The sequence below is a fragment of the Pristiophorus japonicus genome, chromosome 5 (assembly GCF_044704955.1).
Source record: "Pristiophorus japonicus isolate sPriJap1 chromosome 5, sPriJap1.hap1, whole genome shotgun sequence".
Classification (NCBI taxonomy): domain Eukaryota; kingdom Metazoa; phylum Chordata; class Chondrichthyes; family Pristiophoridae; genus Pristiophorus; species Pristiophorus japonicus.
In genome coordinates this window covers 109251626-109275044 of record NC_091981.1, presented here as the reverse complement: position 1 = coordinate 109275044, position 23419 = coordinate 109251626, and the positions used below count along the sequence as shown (strand labels likewise).

The 23419-nt window shown below is 48.4% G+C and overlaps 1 protein-coding gene across 9 annotated transcripts in view; it reads left to right on the top strand.

The window, feature by feature from the left end:
• The window catches only part of rbms3 (RNA binding motif, single stranded interacting protein), an 858736-nt gene that overhangs the window by 700968 nt on the left and 134349 nt on the right, over window positions 1-23419 (top strand). For all 9 annotated transcript variants that reach the window (XM_070880858.1, XM_070880857.1, XM_070880852.1 and 6 more), the window contains one exon: window positions 17237-17343. In XM_070880858.1, coding sequence (XP_070736959.1) covers window positions 17237-17343 — 107 coding nt within the window. The remainder of the gene's footprint in view (window positions 1-17236; window positions 17344-23419) is intronic.

Here is a 23419-nt window from a genome sequence, read left to right as displayed (position 1 = left end):
CTCATTCATGCTTTTGTCACCTTCAGACTCGACTATTCCTGTTATGTGTGTAAACTTTACTAATGTGTAAGACTTGCCACCAGGGGGCACACCTGTTGGAGACCCAAGGGTCACCTACACACCCTGGGCAAGCAGGTATAAAAGGCAGTCTACCATGCTGCTTCCTCACTCTGGAGTTACATTAAAGAGACCAAGGTCACAACAGTTTGAGCTTACAGTATACAGTCTTGTGGAGTTATTCTAAACATAACAATTGGCGACAAGTAACAGATCACGAACTTTCACGTGGCTATGGCTGCCATTGGTATTCTTGAGAGATCTGTTGAGGGTGATGATTGGGAAGCCTTCGTTGAGCGTCTTGACCAGTACTTCGTGGCCAATGAGCTGGATACACTGCTTGTGGGTCCATGATGTATGGCCTCGTCAAAAATCTGCCAGCACCAATGAAACCAACGGACAAGACATATGCAGAATTGTGCACGCTGGTTCGGGAAAACCTCAAGCCAGGTATCGCTTTTACATGCACCATCGCTCCGAGGGCCAGAGCGTGGCGAGCTATGTCGCTGACCTAAGACGCCTTACGGGACCGTGCGAATTTGCTGGATTTTTGGGGGAAATGTTGCGGGACTTTTTCATGCTTGGAATCAGCCACGAGATCATTCTTCATAAGCTGCTGTCTGTCGAATCCCCAGATCTGAGCAAGGCCATCATGATAGCCCAGGCTTTCATGTACACGAACGATAACACTAAACAGATACCTTTGCAGCATCGAAGCTCACAGCAAGTTCTGTGCATAAAATAACGCCTTCAGCAGGCAGAATTGTACATGGCAGGGCCTACACGCCTGGAGAGGCCAGACCTAGGATGACTCAGAGCCAACTGTGGGGAGCGAATGTGAATCCATTAGCACCATGTTGGCACTGCAGGGGCAATCATAGAGCCCATCAATGTCAATTCAAGCACTACATGTGCAAGGGCTGTGGAACAATGGGGCACCTCCAGCAAATGTGCAAACGTGCTGCGACTCACCACATGGCAGAGTCGGCAGAAGGTGACCGATCTGGCACGGATCATGCTGAACGAGTAAGAGAGGCAACTCAACCCGAGGCTGAAGAGGAAGTGTATGGGGTACACACCTTCACCAACAAAAGCCCTCCGATAATATTGAAAGTCAAATTAAACGGCATTCCAGTTTCCATGGAATTGGACAGTGGGGCGAGTCAATCAATTATGAGCTAGAAGGCTTTTGAGAAACTGTGAGGCAACAAGGTACAAAGGCCAAAACCAAGCCTGATTCACACAAAGCTGCACCAAAGATCTCATACCAGTCATTGGCAGTGCGGCAGTGAAGGTATCGTATGATGGAACTGTGCATGATTTACCATTATGGATTATACCAGGCGATGGCCCAATGCTGTTTGGCAGAAGCTGGCTAGGAAAGATCCGGTGGAACCGGGATAACATCAAAGCACTGTCTTCCGAGGATGATGCCTCGTGCACCCAAGTGCTAAACAAATTCCAGTCATTATTTGAGCCAGGCATCGGCAACTTCACAGGCGCCAAAGTGCAGATACATCTAGTCCCTGATGCACGACCCGTTCATCACAAGGCCCGAGCGGTTCCATATATGATGCGAGAGAAAGTCAAGATCGAGCTGCATAGAATTCAACGAGAGGGAATCATATTGCCAGTCGAGTTCAACAAGTGGGCCAGTCCAATTGTTCTGGTGTTGAAAAGCGATGAGACGGTCAGAATCTGCGGGGACTACAAGGTAACGATCAACCAAGTCTCGTTACAGGACCAGTACCCACTACCCAAAGGGGATGACCTGTTAGCACGCTAGCAGGGGGAAGTCGTTCACCAAGCTGGATCGAACCTCTGCTTACATGACACAGGAGCTGGCTGAACCTTCGAAAAAATTGATGTGCATCAACACGCACAGAGGACTGTTCATATACCACAGATGGCCCTTTTGGGATTCGCTCGGCTGCGGCCAGCTTCCAGAGGAACATGGAGAGTCTGCTGAAATCGGTTCCGTGCACCTGGTGTTCCAAGATGACATCCTGATCACTGGTCGCAACACCACCGAACACTTGCACAACCTGGAAGAGGTTCATAAGAACATAAGAACATAAGAATTAGGAACAGGAGTAGGCCATCTAGCCCCTCGAGCCTGTTCCGCCATTCAACAAGATCATGGCTGATCTAGCCGTGGACTCAGCTCCACTTACCCGCCCGCTCCCCGTAACCCTTAATTCCCTTATTGGTTAAAAATCTATCTATCTGTGATTTGAATACATTCAATGAGCTAGCCTCAACTGCTTCCTTGGGCAGGGAATTCCACAGATTCACAACCCTCTGGGAGAAGAAATTCCTTCTCAACTCAGTTTTAAATTGGCTCCCCCATATTTTGAGGCTGTGCCCCCTAGTTCTAGTCTCCCTGACCAGTGGAAACAACCTCTCTGCTTCTATCTTGTCTAGCCCTTTCATTATTTTAAATGTTTCTATAAGATCACCCCTCATCCTTCTGAACTCCAACGAGTAAAGACCCAGTCTACTCAACCTATCATCATAAGGTAACCCCCTCATCTCTGGAATCAGCCTAGTGCATCGTCTCTGTACCCTTTCCAAAGCTAGTATATCCTTCCTTAAGAAAGGTGACCAAAACTGCACGCAGTACTCCAGGTGCGGCCTCACCAATACCTTATAAAGTTGCAGCAGGACCTCCCTGCTTTTGTACTCCAACCCTCTTGCAATGAAGGCCAACATTCCATTCGCCTTCCTGATTACTTGCTGCACTTGCAAACTAACTTTTTGGGATTCATACACAAGGACCCCCAGGTCCCTCTGCACCGCAGCATGTTGTAATTTCTCCCCATTCAAATAATATTCCCTTTTACTGTTTTTTTTTTTCCAAGGTGGATGACCTCACATTTTCCGACATTGTATTCCATCTGCCATACCTTAGCCCATTCGCTTAACCTATCTAAATCTCTTTGCAGCCTCTCTGTGTCCTCTACACAACCCGCTTTCCCACTAATCTCTGTGTCATCTGCAAATTTTGTTCCACTACACTCTGTCCCCTCTTCCAGGTCATCTATGTATATTGTAAACAGTTGTGGTCCCAGCACCGATCCCTGTGGCACACCACTAACCACCGATTTCCAACCCGAAAAGGACCCATTTATCCCGACTCTCTGCTTTCTGTTAGCTAGCCAATTCTCTATCCGTGCCAATACATTTCCTCTGACTCCGCATACCTTTATCTTCTGCAGTAACCTTTTGTGTGGCACCTTATCGAATGCCTTTTGGAAATCTAAATACACCACATCCATCGGTACACCTCTATCCACCATGCTCGTTATAAACTCAAAGAATTCCAGTAAATTAGTTAAACATGATTTCCCCTTCATGAATCCTTGTTGCGTCTGCTTGATTGCACTATTCCTTTCTAGATGTCCCGCTATTTCTTCCTTAATGATAGCTTCAAGCATTTTCCCCACTACAGATGTTAAACTAACCGGCCTATAGTTACCTGCCTTTTGTCTGCCCCCTTTTTTAAACAGAGGCGTTACATTAGCTGCTTTCTAACCCGTTGGTACCTCCCTAGAGTCCAGAGAATTTTGGTAGATTATAACAAATGCATCTGCTATAACTTCCGTCATCTCTGTTAATACCCTGGGATGCATTTCATCAGGACCAGGGGACTTGTCTACCTTGAGTCCCATTCGCCTGTCCAGCACTAACCCCCTAGTAATAGTGATTATCTCAATGTCCTCCCTTCCCACATTCCCGTGACCAGCAATTTTTGGCATGGTTTTTGTGTCTTCCACTGTGAAGACCGAAGCAAAATAATTGTTTAAGGTCTCAACCATTTCCACATTTCCCATTATTAAATCCCCCTTCTCATCTTCTAAGGGACCAACATTTACTTTAGTCACTCTTATCCGTTTTATATATCGGTAAAAGCTTTTACTATCTGTTTTTATGTTTTGCGCAAGTTTACTTACGTAATCTATCTTTCCTTTCTTTATTGCTTTCTTAGTTATTCTTTGCTGTCGTTTAAAATTTTCCCAATCTTCTAGTTTCCCACTAACCTTGGCCACCTTATACGCATTGGTTTTTAATTTGATACTCTCCTTTATTTCCTTGGTTATCCACGGCTGGTTATCCCTTCTCTTACCGCCCTTCTTTTTCACTGGAATATATTTTTGTTGAGCACTATGAAAGAGCTCCTTAAACGTCCTCCACTATTCCTCAATTGTGCCACCGTTTAGTCTGTGTTTCCAGTCTACTTTAGCCAACTCTGCCCTTATCCCACTGTAGTCCCCTTTGTTTATGCATAGTACGCTCGTTTGAGACACTACTTCCTCACCCTCAATCTGTATTACAAATTCAACCATACTGTGATCACTCATTCCGAGAGGATCTTTTACTAGGAGATCGTTTATTATTTCTGTCTCATTATACAGGACCAAATCTAAGATAGCTTGCTCCCTTGTAGGTTCTGTAACATACTGTTCTAAGAAACAATCCCGTATGCATTCTATGAATTCCTCCTCAAGGCTACCCCGTGCAATTTGATTTGACCAATCGATGTGTAGGTTAAAATCCCCCATGATTACTGCCGTTCCTTTTTCACATGCCTTCATTATTCCCTTGATTATTGCCCGCCCCACCGTGAAGTTATTATTTGGGGGCCTATAAACTATGCCCATCACTGACTTTTTCCCCTTACTATCTCTAATCTCCACCCACAGTGATTCAACATTTTGTTCATTAGAGCCAATATCGTCTCTCACAACTGCCCTGATATCATCCTTTATTAACAGAGCTACCCCACCTCCTTTCCCTTCTTATCTATCTTTCCAAATTGTCAGACACCCCTGTATGTTTAATTCCCAGTCTTGGCCACCTTGCAACCACCTTTCTGTAATGGCCACCAAATCATACCCATTTGTAATGATTTGTGCCGTCAACTCATTTACTTTATTTCGAATGCTACGTGCGTTTAGGTAGAGTGTTTTAATACTAGTTTTTAAACCATGATTTTTAGTTTTGACCTCTCCTGCAGCCCCTTTATATTCATACATATTGTCCCTTCCTATCACCTTGTGGTTTACACTTACCCCAGTGCTACTCTGCTCTGTTGCCTCCTGCCTTTTGCATTCTTTCTTGGGGTCCTGTTCATCTGTGCTCTCACCCACTCTAACTAGCTCAGAGCCCTCTCCTGGGTTCCGAATACTCCTTGCGTTGAGGCACCGAACTTTCATGCTTGTCTTTTTATTACACTTTGACCCTTTAGAATTTTGCTGTACAGTGGCCCTTTTTGTTTTTTGCCTTGGGTTTCTCTGCCCTCCACTTTTACTCATCTCCTTTCTGTCTTTTGCTTTTGTCTCCATTTTGTTTCCCTCTGTCTCCCGGCATTGGTTCCCATCCCCCTGCCATATTAGTTTAACTCCTCCCCAACAGCACGAGTAAACACTGCCCTTGGGACATTGGTTCTGGTCCTGCCCAGGTGCAGACCGTCAGGTTTGTACTGGTCCCACCTCCCCCAGAACCGGATCCAATGCCCCAGGAATTTGAATCCCTCCCTGCTGCACCACTGCTCAAGCCACGTATTCATCTGAGCTATCCTGCGATTCCTACTCTGACTAGCATGTGGCACTGGTAGCAATCCCAAGATTACTACTTTTGAGGTCCTACGTTTTAATTTAGCTCCTAGCTCCTTAAATTCGTCCCTTTTTTTACCTATATCGTTGGTACCAATGTGCACCACGACAACTGGCTGTTCATCCTCCCTTTTCAGAATGTCTTGCTCCCGCTCTGAGACATCCTTGACCCTTGCACCAGGGAGGCAACATACCATCCTGGAGTCTCGGTTGCGGCCGCAGAAACGCCTATCTATTCCCCTTACAATTGAATCCACTATCACTATCTAAAGCGACTGGAGAGAATGGGACTCAGGCTGAAACGCTCCAAGTGTGTTTTCCTGGCACCAGAGGTCGAATTTTTTGGGAGAAAGATTGCGGCGGATGGCATCAGACCCACGTACTCCAAGACGGAGGCCATCAAGAATGCACCCAGACCACAGAATGTGACAGAGCTGCTTTCGTTCCTGGGACTCCTCAACTATTTTGGTAACTTTCTATTGGGGTTGAGCACTTTGCTGGAACCTTTGCATTTATTGCTACGTCTTATTAAAGACAGCCTTTAATAAGGCCAGAAACCTGCAATATGTTCTAACAAATTACTTGTGTTGTATGATCCGTGTAAATGTTTAATACTAACTTCTGATGCATCTTCATACGGGGTCGGTTGTGTGTTACAGCAAGCCAATGGGTCAGGCAAACTGCAACCGGTTGCATATGCGTCCAGAAGTTTATCTAAGGATGAAAGAGCCTATAGTATGGTTGAGAAAGAAGCATTAGCATGCGTATACGGGGTTAAGAAAATGCACCAATACCTATTTGGACTCCGTTTTGAGCTCGAAACCAACCACAAACTGCTCATTTTGCTGTTCTCGGAAAGCAAATGTATTAACACCAATGCTTCGTCCCGCATCCAAAGATGGGTACTAACATTATCTGTGTATGATTATGTAATCCGCCACAGACCAGGCACTGAGAACTGTGCTGATGCCTTCAGTCGGCTACCATTGCCCACCACCAGGGGATGCTTTTGAGAGCGAAGGGTCACCCGTCACGGCTTGCCAGATCAGGATCTGGACTAGCCAGGACCCTATGCTATCACTAGTAAAAAGCTGCGTCGGCTGTTCCCGGGGAAATGCAAGATGAAATTAAGCCGTTTTATCGACACAAGGATGAAATGTCCATCTATTTGGATTATCTCTTATGGGGGAATTGCATGGTTTTGCCAAAAAAAGGCAGGGAAACGTTTATACGTGACCTACACAGTACCCACCCAGGCATAGTCATGATGAACGCTATGGCCAGGTCACATGTTTGGTGGCCCGGAATTGACTCGGAATTGGAGTCATGCATACACCAATGTAACACTTGCTCACAGTTGAGCAATGCACCAAGGGAGGCCCCACTGAGTCTGTGGTCATGGTCCAAACCTGGTCTAGGGTCCACGTAGATTTCGCTGGCCCCTTTCTAGGAATGATGTTCCTAGTAGCAGTGGACGCTTATTCTAAATGGTTTGAATGTATAATAATGTCATCATGTACATCCACTGCCAACATTGAAAGCCTCCGGGCCATGTTCGCCACCCATGGTTTGCCCGACGACTTTGTTAGTGACAATGGACCATGTTTCACCAGCTCGGAATTCAACGAGTTCATGACCCACAATGGCATCAAGCATGTCAGGTCTGCCCCGTTTAAGCCCGCATCCAATGGTCAAGTGGAACGGGCAGTCCAAACTATCAAGCAGAGCTCGAAACGCGTGATGGACAGTTCCCTGCAGACCTGGTTATCTCAGGTACTGCTCAGCTACCGGACGAGACCCCACTCGCTTACTGGTGTTCCCACTGCAGAATTGTTAATGAAGAGAGCACTCAAAACGAGGCTCTCCTTAGTCCACCCGAATCTCAATGCACATGCAGAAACACGGCGTCGCCGGCATAACGTGTACCACGATCGCGCGGCTGTATCGTGTGACATTGAGGTTAATGACCCTGTATTTGTTTTTAATTATGCTCATGGTCCCAAATGAGTTGCTGGCACTGTTTTAGCCAAGGAGGGGAATAGAGTGTTTGTTGTCAAACTTTTGAATGGACAAACGTGCAGAAAGTATTTGGATCAGACCAAACTGACAAGCAAGAACAGTTCGAAGAGGACATTACCATCATTGATCCACCAACACACACCCAACCAACTATCGACCTCGCAACCAACCACGAGGATGAACCCACCATGCCCGATAGTCCAATCAGACCAGCCGCACCGCAGTGCAGCAATGATCCGACCAACTCACCCATGCCAGGACTTCAACTCAGGTGATCAACCCGGGAACGTAGAGACCCAGATCGCCTCAACTTGTAAATAATTCATCTAAGACTTTGGAGAGGAGTGATGTTATGTATGTAAACTTTGCTAGTGTGTAAGACATGCCACCAGGGGGCGCACCTGTTGGAGACCCAAGGGTCATCTGCACACCCCAGGCAAGCAGGTATAAAAGGCAGTCTACCATGCTGCTTCCTCACTCTGGAGTTACATTAAAGAGACCAAGGTCACAACAGTTTGAGCTTACAGTATACAGTCTTGTGGAGTTATTCTAAACAGAACAATTCCAATACTCATCTGCCGGTCTCCCATCTCCCACCCTCCATAAACCTTAGCTCATGCAAAACTCTGCTGCCCATATCCTATCTGGCCCCCTGTGCTTGCTGACTAACAATGGTCTTAATGTGCCAAATTTTAAATTCTCATCCTTGTATTTAAATCGATTCATGGTCTTCCTCCTCCCTATATCTGTAAATTTCTCCAGTCCTGCAGCCCTCTAAGAACTCTGTATGTCTTTAACTCTGGCCTCATGCCTCTCTCACTCCCTTCACCCCATCAATGTCAGCCATGCCTTCAGCCATCTAGGCGCAACACTTTGGAATTCCCTACATATATATCTCTGCCTCTCCACCTCCCTCTCTCCCTTGAAGACCTATCTTAAAACCCATCTCTTTACCCTTAGTCTACCAAGGAATGATCAACATGATCTGGGATTCAGAACCACCAAAAGTCTAGGAGCTAGTGCATAACTTGAAAAGGGCGAATTTCAAATTAATTAGAGAACAGCCTAAACAACAATTTAGTAGAGGACAAGTGGAACACCTTTAAAGACATAATATGTTGAGCATGCAGGATTAATGCATACCTATAACCAGAAAGCTCAGACTAAACAGGGATGACCTGAAGTAGATTAATTAAACACATCAATGTGAAATAAAGAGGGAAATTGACCTCTCTAAATCCTGCAGGGAGAAAGGGGATGGATTCACGAAGAGGAATATAGGAACTTACAGAAACGTGTAAGGGTGGTAATTAGAAGGACAAAGGTATTAGGAAGGCAAATAATATGTTAACCTTTATTGCAAAGGTTTGTAGTATAGGAGTAGGGAAGTCTTGTTAAATATCTGCTCAGTGGAAGGAACGGGGCATTATCAGGACGCTATTCAGTTGGGAGGTGGGGTTGAGGTTATTACAAAGCTGCTCATTTGGGGTTGGCACTTGTAGAGGAGCTGTGCAATGGAGAGTGAGGTGTCGGTTATCCAAATTCTGCTCACGGGTCTCCAGGTATAAACCCAGTACTGGAGTCAACAGATACATGACTTTACACTGTCTTTGACAAGAACTCAACAATTTCCGAACTCTTCAAAAGCCTATTAACATTGGCACTGCAAAAACTTACATAATCCCTTCTCGTTTTCCATTAATGCCTAATTAATGCGTGCTATTGCTGTTTATAAATTCAGCCATTGTAAATTTAAACTCTAAGAGACTATCCTTTGCACATCTGACAAAAACATAGAAACATAGTATTGTGTTCCTAACACAGATGAGGCTGCACACAGGGAGTTTAAAGTAACAGTGACCGCAGTCTTTATTAAGCCACTCCAAAGTGAGGAACATGCCTTAGGGGCCGGCTTATATACAGTGCTCCCAAGGGATGCTGGGATCCCTTGGGACTTCAGGCGATGCACTCCCTGGTGGCGGAACATGAGAGTGCATGCTTTACAGATACACAACATCACTGCCCCGCAAAGTCAAAGTGAAAACTATTTACAAGGTGAGGCGGTCGGGAGCCTTTCTGTCCCTGGTGGACCGCCTCAGTACAAATGTCTGTTCTAGTGTGTTGGCTTTGCCCCCGCTGGGCTGGCGTGTTGTTGGCCCTGCAGGGCTGCTGGGTGAGCCTGGCCTTGCTGGGCTGTTGGGCGTGATGGGTTCGATTTCCTGGTCAGGGATGGTGTCGTAGATCCTTTGGGTGTGTGTTGTGGGCTCGAAAAAGGTGGTGTCTGTTGTGGGTTGCTCAGGGCAGTCTGTGAACCGCAGCCTCGTTTGGTCCAGGTGCTTTCTGCAAATTTGTCCATTGTCTAGTTTGACTACAAACACCCTGCTCCCTTCTTTAGCTATCACCGTGCCCACGATCCACTTGGGACCATGTCCATAGTTTAGCACATACACAGGGTCATTCAGATCAATTTCCCATGACATGGTGGCGCGACCATCGTTTACACTTTGTTGCTGTCGCCTGCTCTCTATCTGATCATGCAGGTTGGGGTGAACCAACGAGAGTCTGGTTTTAAGTGTCCTTTTCATGAGTAACTCAGCCGCGGGCACCCCTGTGAGCGAGTGGGGTCTCGTGCGGTAGCTGAGCAGTACTCTGGACAGGCGGGTTAGGAGTGAGCCTTCTGTGCCTCGTTTAAGGCTCTGTTTGATGGTTTGTACTACCTGCTCTGCCTGCCTATTGGAGGCTGGTTTAAACGGGGTCGAGGTGACATGTTTGATCCCATTGCAGGTCATGAATTCTTTAAATTCGGCACTGGTGAAACATGGCCCATTGTCACTGACCAGCATGTCAGGCAGGCCGTGGGTGGCAAACATGGCCCTCAAGATTTCAATGGTGTCGGTGGCGGTGCTTCCCGACATTATTACACATTCAATCCATTTTGACAAAGCATCCACCACCACCAGGAACATTTTACTGAGAAACGGGCCCGCACAGTTGACATGGATCCTTGACCATGGTCTGGAGGGCCAGGACCACAAACTTAATGGTGCCTCTCTGGGCGCATTGCTCAACTGAGCACACATGCTGGATTGCCGTACACAGGACTCTATCAGAGTCGATACCGGGCCACCACACATGGGATCTGGCTATCGCTTTCATCATTACTATACCCGGCTGTTTGCTGTGGAGATCCGAGATGAACGTCTCCCAGCCCTTTTTGGGTAGCACTACGCGGTTACCCCACAACAGGCAGTCTGCCTGAATGGACAGCTCGTCCTTTCGCCACTGGAATGGCTTGATTAGCTCTTGCATTTTAATGGGGATGCTGGCCCAGCTCCCATGCAGTACACAGTTTTTTACTAGGGACAGCAGTGGATCTTGGCTGGTCCAAGTCCTAATCTGGCGGGCCGTGACAGGTGATTTATTATTTTCAAACGCTTCCATGACCATCAACAAGTCTGCGGGCTGCGCCACCATCAATAAATTTGCAGGCTGCGCCATTTCCAGCCCCGTGGTGGGCAATGGTAGCCGACTGAGAACATATGCACTGTTCTTAGTGCCTTCCCTGTGGCGGATGGTATAGTTATACGCTGATAGCGTGAGTGCCCACCTTTGCATCCGGGCTGAGGCATTTGTATTTATCCCCTTGATTTCAGCGAACAGGGATGTGAGGGGCTTGTGATCGGTTTCCAGCTCAAATTTGAGGCCAAACAGGTACTGATGCATTTTCTTTACCCCGAAAACACACGCTAATGCCTCTTTCTCAATCATGCTGTAGGCCCTCTTGGTCTTAGACAAGCTCCTGGAGGCATAGGCGACAGGTTGCAACTTCCCCACAACGTTAGCTTGTTGTAATACACACCCGACTCCATACGATGATGCATCAGATGCTAGCACAAGTCCTTTACATTGGTTATACAATACAAGCAGCTTGTTGGAGCATAAAATGTTTCTGGCTTTCTCAAAAGCAATTACTTGTTTTTTTTCCCATATCCAGTTCTCACCTTTACGCAATAACACATGTAGGGACTCTAAGAGGGTGCTTAACCTCGGTAGGAAGTTACCAAAATAGTTCAGGAGTCCCAGAAACGACCGTGACGTTCTGTGGCCTGGGCACATTCCTGATAGCCTCTGTCTTGGCGTCTGTGGGCCGAATGCCGTCCGCCGCGATCTTTCTCCCCAAAAACTCCACTTCTGTTGCCATGAAGACGCATTTCGACCTCTTCAGCCGCAGCCCCACGCGATCCATTCGCTGGAGGACCTCCTCCAGGTTTTGTAGGTGCTCGATGGTGTCCCGACCCGTGACCAATATGTCGTCCTGAAAAACCACCGTGCATGGTACCGACTTGAGTAGGCGCTCCATGTTTCTCTGGAAGATCGCTGCAGCCGACCGAATTCCAAACGGGCATCTGTTGTCGGTGAACAGTCCCTTGTGCATGTTGATGCAGGTGAGGCCCTTTGAATACTCCTCCAGCTCCTGCGTCATGTAGGCCGAAGTCAGGTCGAGCTTGGTGAACATCTTGCCTCCTGCCAACGTCGCAATAGGTCATCTGCCTTAGGTAGCGGTTATTCGTCCTGTGCGAGAAACGATTCATAGTTACGTTATAATCGCCGCAAATCCTGACCGAGCCATTACTTTTGAGTACTGGAACAATCGGGCTGGCCCACTCGCTGAATTCCACTGGGTAGATGATGCCCTCACGTTGCAGCCTGTCCAGCTCGATTTCCACTCTCTCTCTCATCATGTGAGGTATCACTCGCACCTTTTGGTGAATGGGTCGTGCCTCTGGGACCAAGTGGATCCGCACCTTCGTCCTGGAAAAGTTTCCAATGCCTGGCTTAAAAAGGGAAGGAAATTTGTTAAGAACCTGGGTACATGAGGACTCATCGACATGTGATAGCGCTCGGATGTCATCCCAGTTCCAGCGGATTTTGCCCAGCCAGCTCCTTCCAAGCAGTGTGGGGCCATCGCCCGGGACAATCCAGAGTGGCAGTTCGTGCACCGTGCCCTCGTAGGTGACCTTGACCATGGCGCTGCCCAGGACAGTGATAAGCTCTTTGGTGTACATTCTCAGTGGATGGGGCTCAGGGCTGGTCTGAGTGCCTTGTTGCACCACAGTCTCTCAAACATCTTTTTACTCATAATGGATTGGCTAGCACCAGTGTCCAGTTCCATGGCTACAGGTAAGCCATTCAATTTTACATTTAGCATAAAAGGTGGATATTTTGTCGAAAATGTGTGCACCCCATGTACTTCAGCATCTGCCTCCTCTCTCTGAGGCTTGAAATTGCTTTGATCCACCATGGACCGATCTTCCTCTGCCACGTGGTGGTTAGCAGGTTTTGCAGAGCTAGCAGCTCGTCTGTAAGCTTATTGGAGGTGTCCCATTGTTCCACAGCTCTTGCAAACATACCCTTTTAAGCAGCATGAATAGACTGAATGGAAGCCTCCACAATGCCAACACGGTGTGAATTGCCTTGCATTCATCATTTGTTGGGGACTCTGAGTCATCTGGGTCACCTGACGCCTGCTGGCAGTTGCAGACTCGTGGTTTCTGCCCTGTACATTTCTGCTCGCAAACACAGTTCCAGTTAATTTATGAACATTGCTAGCACTTATGTGCTGAGAGGTTTGTTTGGTGTTATCACTGGTGGACATAAATGCCTGTGCTATTGTAATGGCCTTACTGAGGGTCGGTGTCTCTACAGTCAAACATTTTCGTAGGATGGTCCCGTGGCCAATGCCCAGTACAAAAAAGTCTCTGAGCATTTGCTCCAGGTAGCCATCAAACTCATATTGTCCTGCAAGTTGCCTTAGCTCGGCGACGTAGCTCGCCACTTCCTGACCTTCAGATCGCTGGCACGTGTAGAACCCATACCTCGCCATCAACACGCTCCCCCTCGGGTTAAGATGCTCCCGAACTCATACAACTTATCTGTGGGTTTCACCAGACCCAGAAGATTCTTCATGAGGCTGTAGGTCGGTGCCCCGAAGACCGTGAGGAGGACCGCTCTCCTTTTTGCAGCGCTTCCTTGTCCGTCCAGCTCATTGGCTACAAAGTACTAGTCTAGCCATTCGACATAGGCTTCCCAGTCCTCACCCTCTGAGAATTTCTCCAGGATGCCCACAGTTTTCTGCATCTTTGCGTTGAATTAGTATACTCATCGCCAGTTATTGTGTTCCTAACACAGATGCGACTGCACACAGGGAGGTTAAAGTAACAGTGACCTCAGTCTTTATTAAGACACTGTTAAGGAACAGGCCTTAGGGGCCGGCTTATATACGGATGCTGGGATCCCTTGGGACTTCAGGGATGCACTCCCTGGTGGCGGAACCTGGGAGTGCATGCTTTAGAGATACACAACACATAGAAAATAGGTGCAGGAGTAGGCCATTCAGCCCTTCGAGCGTGCAGCACCATTCAATAAGATCATGGCTGATCATTCACCTCAGTATCCCTTTCCTGCTTTCTCTCCATACCCCTTGATCCCTTTAGCCGTAAGGGCCATATCCAACCCCCCCTTGAATATATCTGACGAATTGGCATCAACAACTCTCTGCGGAAGAGAATTCCACAGGTTAACAACTCTCTGATTGAAGACGTCTCTCCTAAATGGCTTACCCCTTAACCATAGACTGTGACCCCTGGTTCTGGACTCCCCCAACATTGGGAACATTCTTCCTGCATCTAACCTCTAACCTGTCCAGTCAGAATTTTTTATGTTTCTATGAGACCCCCTCTTATTCTTCTAAACTTCAGTGAATATAGGCCCAGTCGATCCAGTCTCTCCTCATATGTCAGTCCTGCCATCCCGGGAATCAGTCTGGTCAACCTTCGCTGCACTCCCTCAATAGCAAGAACATCCTTCCTCAGATTATGAGACCAAAACTGAACACAATATTCCAGGTGGGGCCTCACCAAGGCCCTGTACAGCTGCAGCAAGACCTGCCTGCTCCTATACTCAAATCCCCTAGCTATGAAGGCCAACATGCCATTTGCCTTCTTCACCACCTGCTGCACATGCATGCCAACCTTCAATGACTAATGTACCATGACACCCAGGTCCCGTTGCACCTCCCCTTTTCCTAATCTGCCACTATTCAGATAATATTCTGCCTTCATGTTTTTGTCACCAAAGTGGATAACCTCACATTTATACACATTATACTGCATCTGCCATGCATTTGCCCACTCACCTAACCTGTCCAAGTCACCCTGCAGCCTCTTAGTGTCCCCCACCCACTTTAGTGTCATCTGCAAACTTGGAGATATTACTCTCAATTCCTTCATCTAAATCATTGATGTATATTGTAAATAGCTGTGGTCCCAGCACTGAGCACTGCAGCACCCCACTAATGACTGTCTGCCATTCTGAAAAGGACCCGTTTATCCTGACTTTCTGCTTCCTGTCTGTCAACCAGTTCTCTATTCACATCAATACATTACCTCCAATTTTGCACACTAATCTCTTGCGTGGGACCTTGTCAAAAGCCTTTTGAACGTCCAAATACACCACATCCACTGGTTCTCCCTTGTCCACTCTACTAGTTACATCCTCAAAAAATTCTAGATTTGTCAAGCATGATTTCCCTTTCATAAATCCATGCTGACTTGGACCGATCCTATCGCTGCTTTCCAAATGCGCTTCAGAAAGATAGCCAGAGTAAGAGGAAGTCCAAGATTTGGCACGTTTTGTCTACCTAATGTATCAGAAGCTGAATGCAATACTAGGATAGCAAGTTAAGCAAACACGGAATTGCAATGACCATAATTACCTAAAGTTGTTGCACTACAAAAGAAAATCACACATGGACTAATTTTGATGTTTTAAACAATATCGGGACTGAAATTGACCCCCCTCTTTAAGGCCCAGTACAGATAGTTCTTACCGACCAGGGGCAGACGTATGGGCCGACCCGTCCTAAATTGCCCTCGGGCCGGGAGCAGCAGGAACGGGTTTCCACGCTGCCCGTGCTGCCACCCGTAGGGCACGTCCCCCTTCCGACTGGCGGCGACCCACTTTCCGACCCCACGGGAGTGGCACCGGTGCCACTGACAGCTTTGCCCTGCAGGAAGCTGTGTGTGCCTGGGCGGCATGTCCACCCTTAAAGAGGCGGGCACACTGCTGGCACCTCCATTTTATTTTAATTATCGGGCAGACTGCGAGTTCGGCCTGACAGTGGTGACCACGGGTTTGGCCGGGCTGCCAATCGACAGCCCACCACCCCATCTTGGGTATCGGACCACTGGCCCAGCCGAAACCCTCCTTGGTGGCCCAATGGGCCCAGCTAATCTTATTGCAGAGCTTGCAGCAGCCCTCCCCTTTAGCTGAAGGGGAGGGACATTGTGATGCATCAGCGCGACGAGGCACGTCCGCATCACGCTGACATCAGAATGGCGCTGATGACTTGGAGCGACGGCCGCTCCAATCCAAGAGCACGTCTTCCCCGCAGTCGACAGCAACACTGCCCCGACCGAAAAAAATCAACAAACAGCTGACTATCACTTGAGTCTCCACCCCATGGGGCGGAGAAAAAACTACTAAACCGGTGAGTGCACCACTTTTTCGTCGGGGAAATTTCAGCCCCATCATATTTACCAAACTTTTTGGGGAGGGAAAAGTGCCCTATATCATTTTTGCCTTGATGACACCATTGCAAGAGACACAATGATACATTCTGATGTGACTTTGTAAACAAATGGAGAAAGGACTGTCATCAAATGTTCATAAAATGGAATGCTCTTGACTTTTTCACTGGGTTGTGTGATCTAATGGTGGAGGTTGGTTTGCTTACAATTAATCAGAAAAATGGGGGATTCAGCAATCAATTCTGCAAACTAGCCAATAAAACAGACAGAAAATGACTATTTGTATTTACAAGATGTTGACAAATCATCAAAGTGGGTTCATAAAGTATTCATGAAATTGTGTTTGCGCTTTTATTAACGGTTAAGACTTTTGGCTCCATGTATACACAATGTTAGGAAATTTCAGAGCCAGTCACTTTCTAGATCTGTGAATATAAAACTATTTTATAAAACGTAAGTGTGATTTATTGTCTTGTGCCAACTGTACTCCAAGTAGGGAACACAGAAAGCAGAGTTAATTAAATTCCTCCAGTTAGCTGAATAAACTTGAACTCAGAATATTCCAGTTGTAAAGGTGCAGCACAATTTGACAGTCTGTGGCAAGTGGCATTGCTCAAAGACATTTGGCATATTTTGCATACTATACATATGGAAGCACCAGCAGATTTATCCAGAAACACAGGTGGGTAACCCTCATCTGCCTTGTAGGACACCTTATCTTTTTTAATATTTGCAGGAATTTGTCAGTCACGGGTGTGGAGTAATCTAAATTCTTGTACTCCTCACCGGTGTTTGAAGTTTGAGCAGTACTGAGCTGTTGGCACCTCGCGTGAAAGGGCTCAGACTGTCTGTTTTAACAAGCTGTACTTCAAAAGAATTCAACAACACAAAAAAGTACTTCTGCTGATATAATCACTTCTCTGTTGCTAATGTGGCCTTGGCTGTTTGTCTTTGCAGCCCCCAGTGAGCCTTTGCTGTGCAAATTTGCTGATGGAGGGCAGAAGAAAAGACAGAATCAAAGCAAATATACACAAAATGGAAGGCCGTGGCCCAGAGAAGGAGAGGTGAGTTATTGTATAAGTCTGAAGTTCTGAAAGAAAAGAGATCGTAAGGTCAGTGCTAAGAGACTATTATATATTCCTCATCTTTTTTTCCTTCCAGAGACTGACAAAGCGAATGTTAACATATTTGTTACGATGAAAACAAAAATAAGGGAAGGCAGTTGATCCAGCATACTAATAATTAGTTTATTGATCAAACTGCTAATTTTGGGAATCACTCATCACAAATCAAAACCCATCACAGAACTGTGGTTGTGCAGGTTCCCTTTTCCAGGCAGTTTGTGTGGTTCCTTAACAACCATGATAACGATCATTGGCATCTGTCACTCTGCTTCAAAATGGAGGGAGGGAGACGGGCCAGCTGACCAGGTGCACCTTCAAAGTAAACTGTACCCTGCAGACAAATTATCCTTTGTTAGCAGAAATAAAGTAAATTGCAACACTCTTCCATGTTTGTCTGAAACAGCCATTATACATAATTGTAATCCTCTCCAATTCTGATCATCCTGAGGGACACAGACTTGCAAAGAATGAAATGAACATTTGCCTTTGGCCTTAATTGATTCACCTAGTGTGGAAAAAAAAGTCTGTCTTCAGGATACTTTATTTTGAAAAGTCTTTTTTAAGGAGAGGGACCCGAACCAAAGAACCATTTGGCTCTTAAGGCAAGATGACATCACAAGCAAATGAGACAATGGTGCCTTTCAGTATCATTGATGTTGCTGCATATGTGTTCATGAGCAAATTTTCCAAATGCTCTTTCATGAAGAATAGGAACTTTTAAAATATTTTTACATCCCAAAATAATCAGCATTATAAAATGTCCTTCATAGTTGAAAATCAAATCAATATTTTTCATGGACAGAAAAGGATCCAACAGTCACTTTCACCCTATGTTAATTCTGAAGAGTATCCACATCAGCGCTGAATACAGTTTTATAGCAGTACAAGTGCAAGGTGTTCCAGTGCCATCCTTGCTTCAGGGTCTTGAGTTTGAGCCCAGACCAGGGACATGGCACACAAACCTCATCTCTGGTGACTGTTAAGAGCCCTAAGTGAAGTACGTTTGAACAAACTTCAAACTGATTCACAGTCGATCACAAAAGTGTCCTTAATGTACACAGTTAATACCATCTTTATCAAAGTTTCAAATGATACTCCAATTCTCTCTGCATGTATCAACCTAGACAGTTATGTCTGTGGGGTGTTTGATCATGGATTATCACAAATACACCCAATCCTGTTATCACATGGCATCCACTCTAACTACTTCCCAATACAAGTCAATGAAGAATAACCAGGAGACATATCTGGCTGATATTTCCCTTTCTTAAACCCAGAGGCACCGAAGGCAATTGTAGCCTCCATAGTGCTATCCTTGACGAACCTGGAGCCATCCAGTTAGGATGGCTATTTAAAAAAATTGTAAAGTATTTTTCTCGAGTCTTAAACAACATTGTGCACATGTTGCAGAGGCACGGATTACTGCATCATAATCATTTAATTTAGTGCCACCTAGTGGAGTTTGTGTCTGTTATACTGCTTGTTTGGCTGTGGTCACTTTAGCCCTTTACAGAACACCCATTTTCAGGCTGTGGTCCCATTGTTGTGGGAGTTTAGGGAGAGATATTCAGGAACTCTTGTAATTTATTAATTTGTGGCACATTCAATTCAGGGATAACAGCTAGCCAGGTCAGTTTTTTGAAAAGACAGCCTGATTGGCCAGTAATGCAGTTATTAACCACTGTCCTGAGAATCTTTGCCAAAACTAAATAAGTAAACACATTTCACAAAATAACCCCATGTGTGCAACTGAGTTTAGTTTTGCTCTTGAAGGGATTGTCAGTGAACACTGGTGTTGTTTTTTAAAAATTGTCATGAACACAGGAATTTCTTTCTGAGGGGGTAATATAAAATGTAGCAGATTGGGATTAGTTATAGGAGCAAAACAATGCATTTAAAACAACTCTTAATGGCCTGAGATTTTAATGTAGTAGCTGTGCATGTTTTTTAAATGTTTTTGTTTCCCCTCCACATGGCTCTCATTATTCTCTGGCAGGGAGGGCAGACAGACGACAGCTCCTGGGCCTGTGTTTTTGCCGTGGTATATATTTCCGTTGGGATAGGAACAGGAGTAGGCCTTGAGCTCCTCGAGCCTGTTATGCCATTCAATTAGACCATGGTTGACCTGCACCTCAACTCCATTGACACGCTTTTGCTCCATAACCCTTGATACCCTTACCCAACAAATATACATCAATCTCAGTCTTGAAAATTTCAATTGACCCCCAGCGTTCATATCCTTTTGGGAAACGACTTCCAGACTTCTACTACCATTAGTGTGAAAAAACGCTTCCTGATGTCTGACAGTGTTCAAAATGTAAAAAAATATTTAAGAAGGAATATATGCAGGTGATGTGACATTAATTTGATGACCTCTGTGACTTGGCAGGATAGCATGCCTGGTTTAAAAACTTTAACATAAATGTGCAAACCTAATTTGCAACACAAAACAGAATGTTATCTGTAGTTGAAGGGCCATCTCCATTCATTATCACTATTTCCATTATGCAGCACATAATAACGACCATATAACAGTGAGACGTTTTGCAATTTCTGTGCACAAGATGAACCCACTGTTCCCTCTAAGGTGCGTGGCTGCACACCCGTGCATTCATCCTCCAACTGCCACGCAGTTGAATTAATTTGCCGCACAAAGCAGCTGGAGCGGGGGAGCGGCCCGATATAACACCAATGACTTTGCACCCCTCGGCACATGCGTGGTATCATGGAGCACCGCATGTGCACCCAATCCCATTTTGCTCATGCGCGGTTTTGCCGAAGCCACACATGCGCAGTATGCCACTGTTGCGGCCTGCAGTACAGGCCACGCTTTGCAACAAGGTAACTGGATCTGTTGGGGTGGTAGGGAGAAGAGATCGAGGTGGGTGGGGAGAGAGAGACATGGGGGTAGAGAGAGACGTGGGGGGCGGGGAGAGAGAGAGAGAGACGCGGGGAGAGAGAGAGAGACGTGGGGGGGGAGAGAGAGACATAGGGGGGGAGAGAGAGAGAGAGAGACGTGGGGAGAGAGAGAGAGAGATGTGGGGAGAGAGAGATGTGTGGGGAGAGAGAGATGTGGGGGGAGAGAGAGAGAGAGACGGGGGGACAGAGAGAGAGATGTGGGGGGGGAGAGAGAGAGAGAGAGACGTGGGGGGTGGGGGGGAGAGAGAGAGATGTGGGGGGTGGGGGGGAGAGAGAGAGATGTGGGGGGGAGAGAGAGAGAGAGAGAGACGTGGGTGGGGGAGAGAGAGAGAGGGACGTGGGTGGGGGAGAGAGAGAGAGAGAGACGTGGGCGGGGGAGAGAGAGAGAGAGAGACGTGGGTGGGGGAGAGAGAGAGAGAGAGACGTGGGTGGGGGAGAGAGAGAGAGACACGTGGGTGGGGGAGAGAGAGAGAGACGTGGGTGGGGGAAAGAGAGAGAGAGACGTGGGGGAGAGAGAGAGAGAGACGTGGGTGGGGGAAAGAGAGAGAGAGACGTGGGGGAGAGAGAGAGAGAGACGTGGGTGGGGGAGAGAGAGAAGTGAGGGGGGAGAGAGAGAGAGACACGTGGGTGGGGGAGAGAGAGAGAGACGTGGGTGGGGGAAAGAGAGAGAGAGACGTGGGGGAGAGAGAGAGAGAGACGTGGGTGGGGGAGAGAGAGAAGTGAGGGGGGAGAGAGAGAGAGAGACGTGGGGGGTGGGGGGGAGAGAGAGAGATGTGTGGGGGGAGAGAGAGAGAGGATGTGGGGGGAGGAGAGAGAGAGAGAGAGACGTGGGTGGGGGAGAAGAGAGAGAGACGTGGGTGGGGGAGAGAGAGAGAGAGACGTGGGTGGGGGAGAGAGAGAGAGAGACGTGGGTGGGGGAGAGAGAGAGAGAGACGTGGGCGGGGGAGAGAGAGAGAGAGAGACGTGGGCGGGGGAGAGAGAGAGAGAGACGTGGGTGGGGGAGAGAGAGAGAGAGACGTGGGTGGGGGAGAGAGAGAGAGACGTGGGTGGGGGAGAGAGAGAGAGAGAGACGTGGGGGGGAGAGAGAGAAGTGGGGGGGGGAGAGAGAGAAGTGAGGGGGGAGAGAGAGCGACGTGGGGGGGTTGAGAGAGAGAGACGTGGGGGGAGAGAGAGAGACGTGGGCGGGGGAGAGAGAGAGACGTGAGCGGGGGAGAGAGAGAGAGAGAGAGACGTGGGGGGGGAGAGAGAGACGGGGAGGGGGAGGGAGGAGAGTCGTGGGGGGGGAAGAGAGAGAGACGTGGGGGGGAGAGAGAGAGAGACGTGGGGGGGGGAGAGAGACGTGGGGGGGAGAGAGAGAGAGACGTGGGGGGAGAGAGAGAGACGTGGGCGGGGGAGAGAGAAAGACGTGAGCGGGGGAGAGAGAGAGAGAGAGAGACGTGGGGGGGGAGAGAGAGACGGGGAGGGGGAGGGAGAGAGTCGTGGGGGGGGAAGAGAGAGAGACGTGGGGGGGGAGAGAGAGAGAGACGTGGGGGGGGGAGAGAGACGTGGGGGGAGAGAGAGAGAGACGTGGGGGGGGAGAGAGACGTGGTGGGGGAGTGAGATTGTCGTGGGGGGCAAGAGAGAGAGAGAAACGTGGGGGGGGGGGGGGAGAGAGAGTCGTTGGGGGGGGGAAGAGAGAGAGAGAGACGTGGGGCAGGGAGAGAGAGAGAGAGACGTGGGGGGGGAGAGCGAGAGAGCCGTTGGGGAGGGGAGAGAGAGACGTGGGGGGGGGAGAGAGAGAGAGACGTGGGGGAGGGAGAGAGAGAGACGTGGGGGGGGAGAGAGAGAGAGAGAGACGTGGGGGGGGAGAGAGAGAGAGAGAGAGAGAGACATGGGTGGGGTTGAGAGAGAGAGAGAGACTTGGGGGGGGGGGAGAGAGAGAAGTGAGGGGGAAAGAGAGAGACGTGGGAGTGTTGAGAGAGAGAGACGTGGGGGGAGAGAGGGAGACGTGGGCGGGGGGGAGAAAGAGAGAGACACGGGGGGGAGAGAGAGAGACGTGGGGGGAGAGAGAGAGAGACGTGGGGGAGAGAGAGAGAGAGTCGGGGTGGAGAGAGAGAGAGACGTGGGAGAGAGAGAGACAGAGACTTGGGGGGGAAGAGAGAGAGAGAAGTGGGGGGGAAGAGAGAGAGAGACGTGGGGGTGTAGAGAGAGAGAGACGTGGGGAGGAAGAGAGAGAGAGAGTTGGGGGGGAGAGAGAGAGAGACAGGGGGTGGAGAGAGAGACGTGGGGAGAGAGGGAGAGAGAGAGACGTGGGGGAGAGAGGGAGAGAGAGAGACGTGGGGGAGAGAGAGACAGAGACAGGGGGTGGAGAGAGAGACAGGGGGTGGAGAGAGAGAGACGTGGGGGAGAGAGAGAGAGAGAGAGACGTGGGGGGAGAGAGAGAGAGAGAGAGCGACGTGGGGGGGAGAGAGAGAGAGAGAGACAGGGGGTGGAGAGAGAGACACGTGGGGGAGAGAGAGAGACGTGGGGGGGGAGAGAGAGAGAGACGTGGGGGGGAGAGACATGGGGGGGAGAGAGAGAGAGACGTGGGGGTAGGGAGAGAGAGATGGGGGAGAGAGAGACAGAAACGTGGGAAGGGAAGAGAGCGAGAGAGAGAGAGAGACGTAGGGAGGGGAGAGAGAGAGAGACGTGGGGGGAGAGGGAGAGACGTGGGGGAAGGAAGAGAGAGACGTGGCGTGGGGAGAGAGACAGAAACGTGTGAAGGGAGAGAGCGAGAGAGAGAGAGAGACGTGGGGGGAGAGGGAGAGAGAGATGGGGGGAGAGAGAGACAGAAACGTGGGAAGGGAAGAGAGCGAGAGAGAGAGAGAGACGTAGGGAGGGGAGAGAGAGACGTGGGGGGAGAGGGAGAGACGTGGGGGAAGGAAGAGGGAGACGTGGCGTGGGGAGAGAGACAGAAACGTGTGAAGGGAGAGAGTGAGAGAGAGAGAGAGACGTAGGGAGGGGAGAGAGAGAGAGACGTGGGGGAGAGGGAGAGACGTGGGGAAAGGGAGAGAGACGTGGGAGGGGAGAGAGAGTGAGACATGGGGGGAAGGGAAAGAGATTTGTGGGGGGGAGAGAG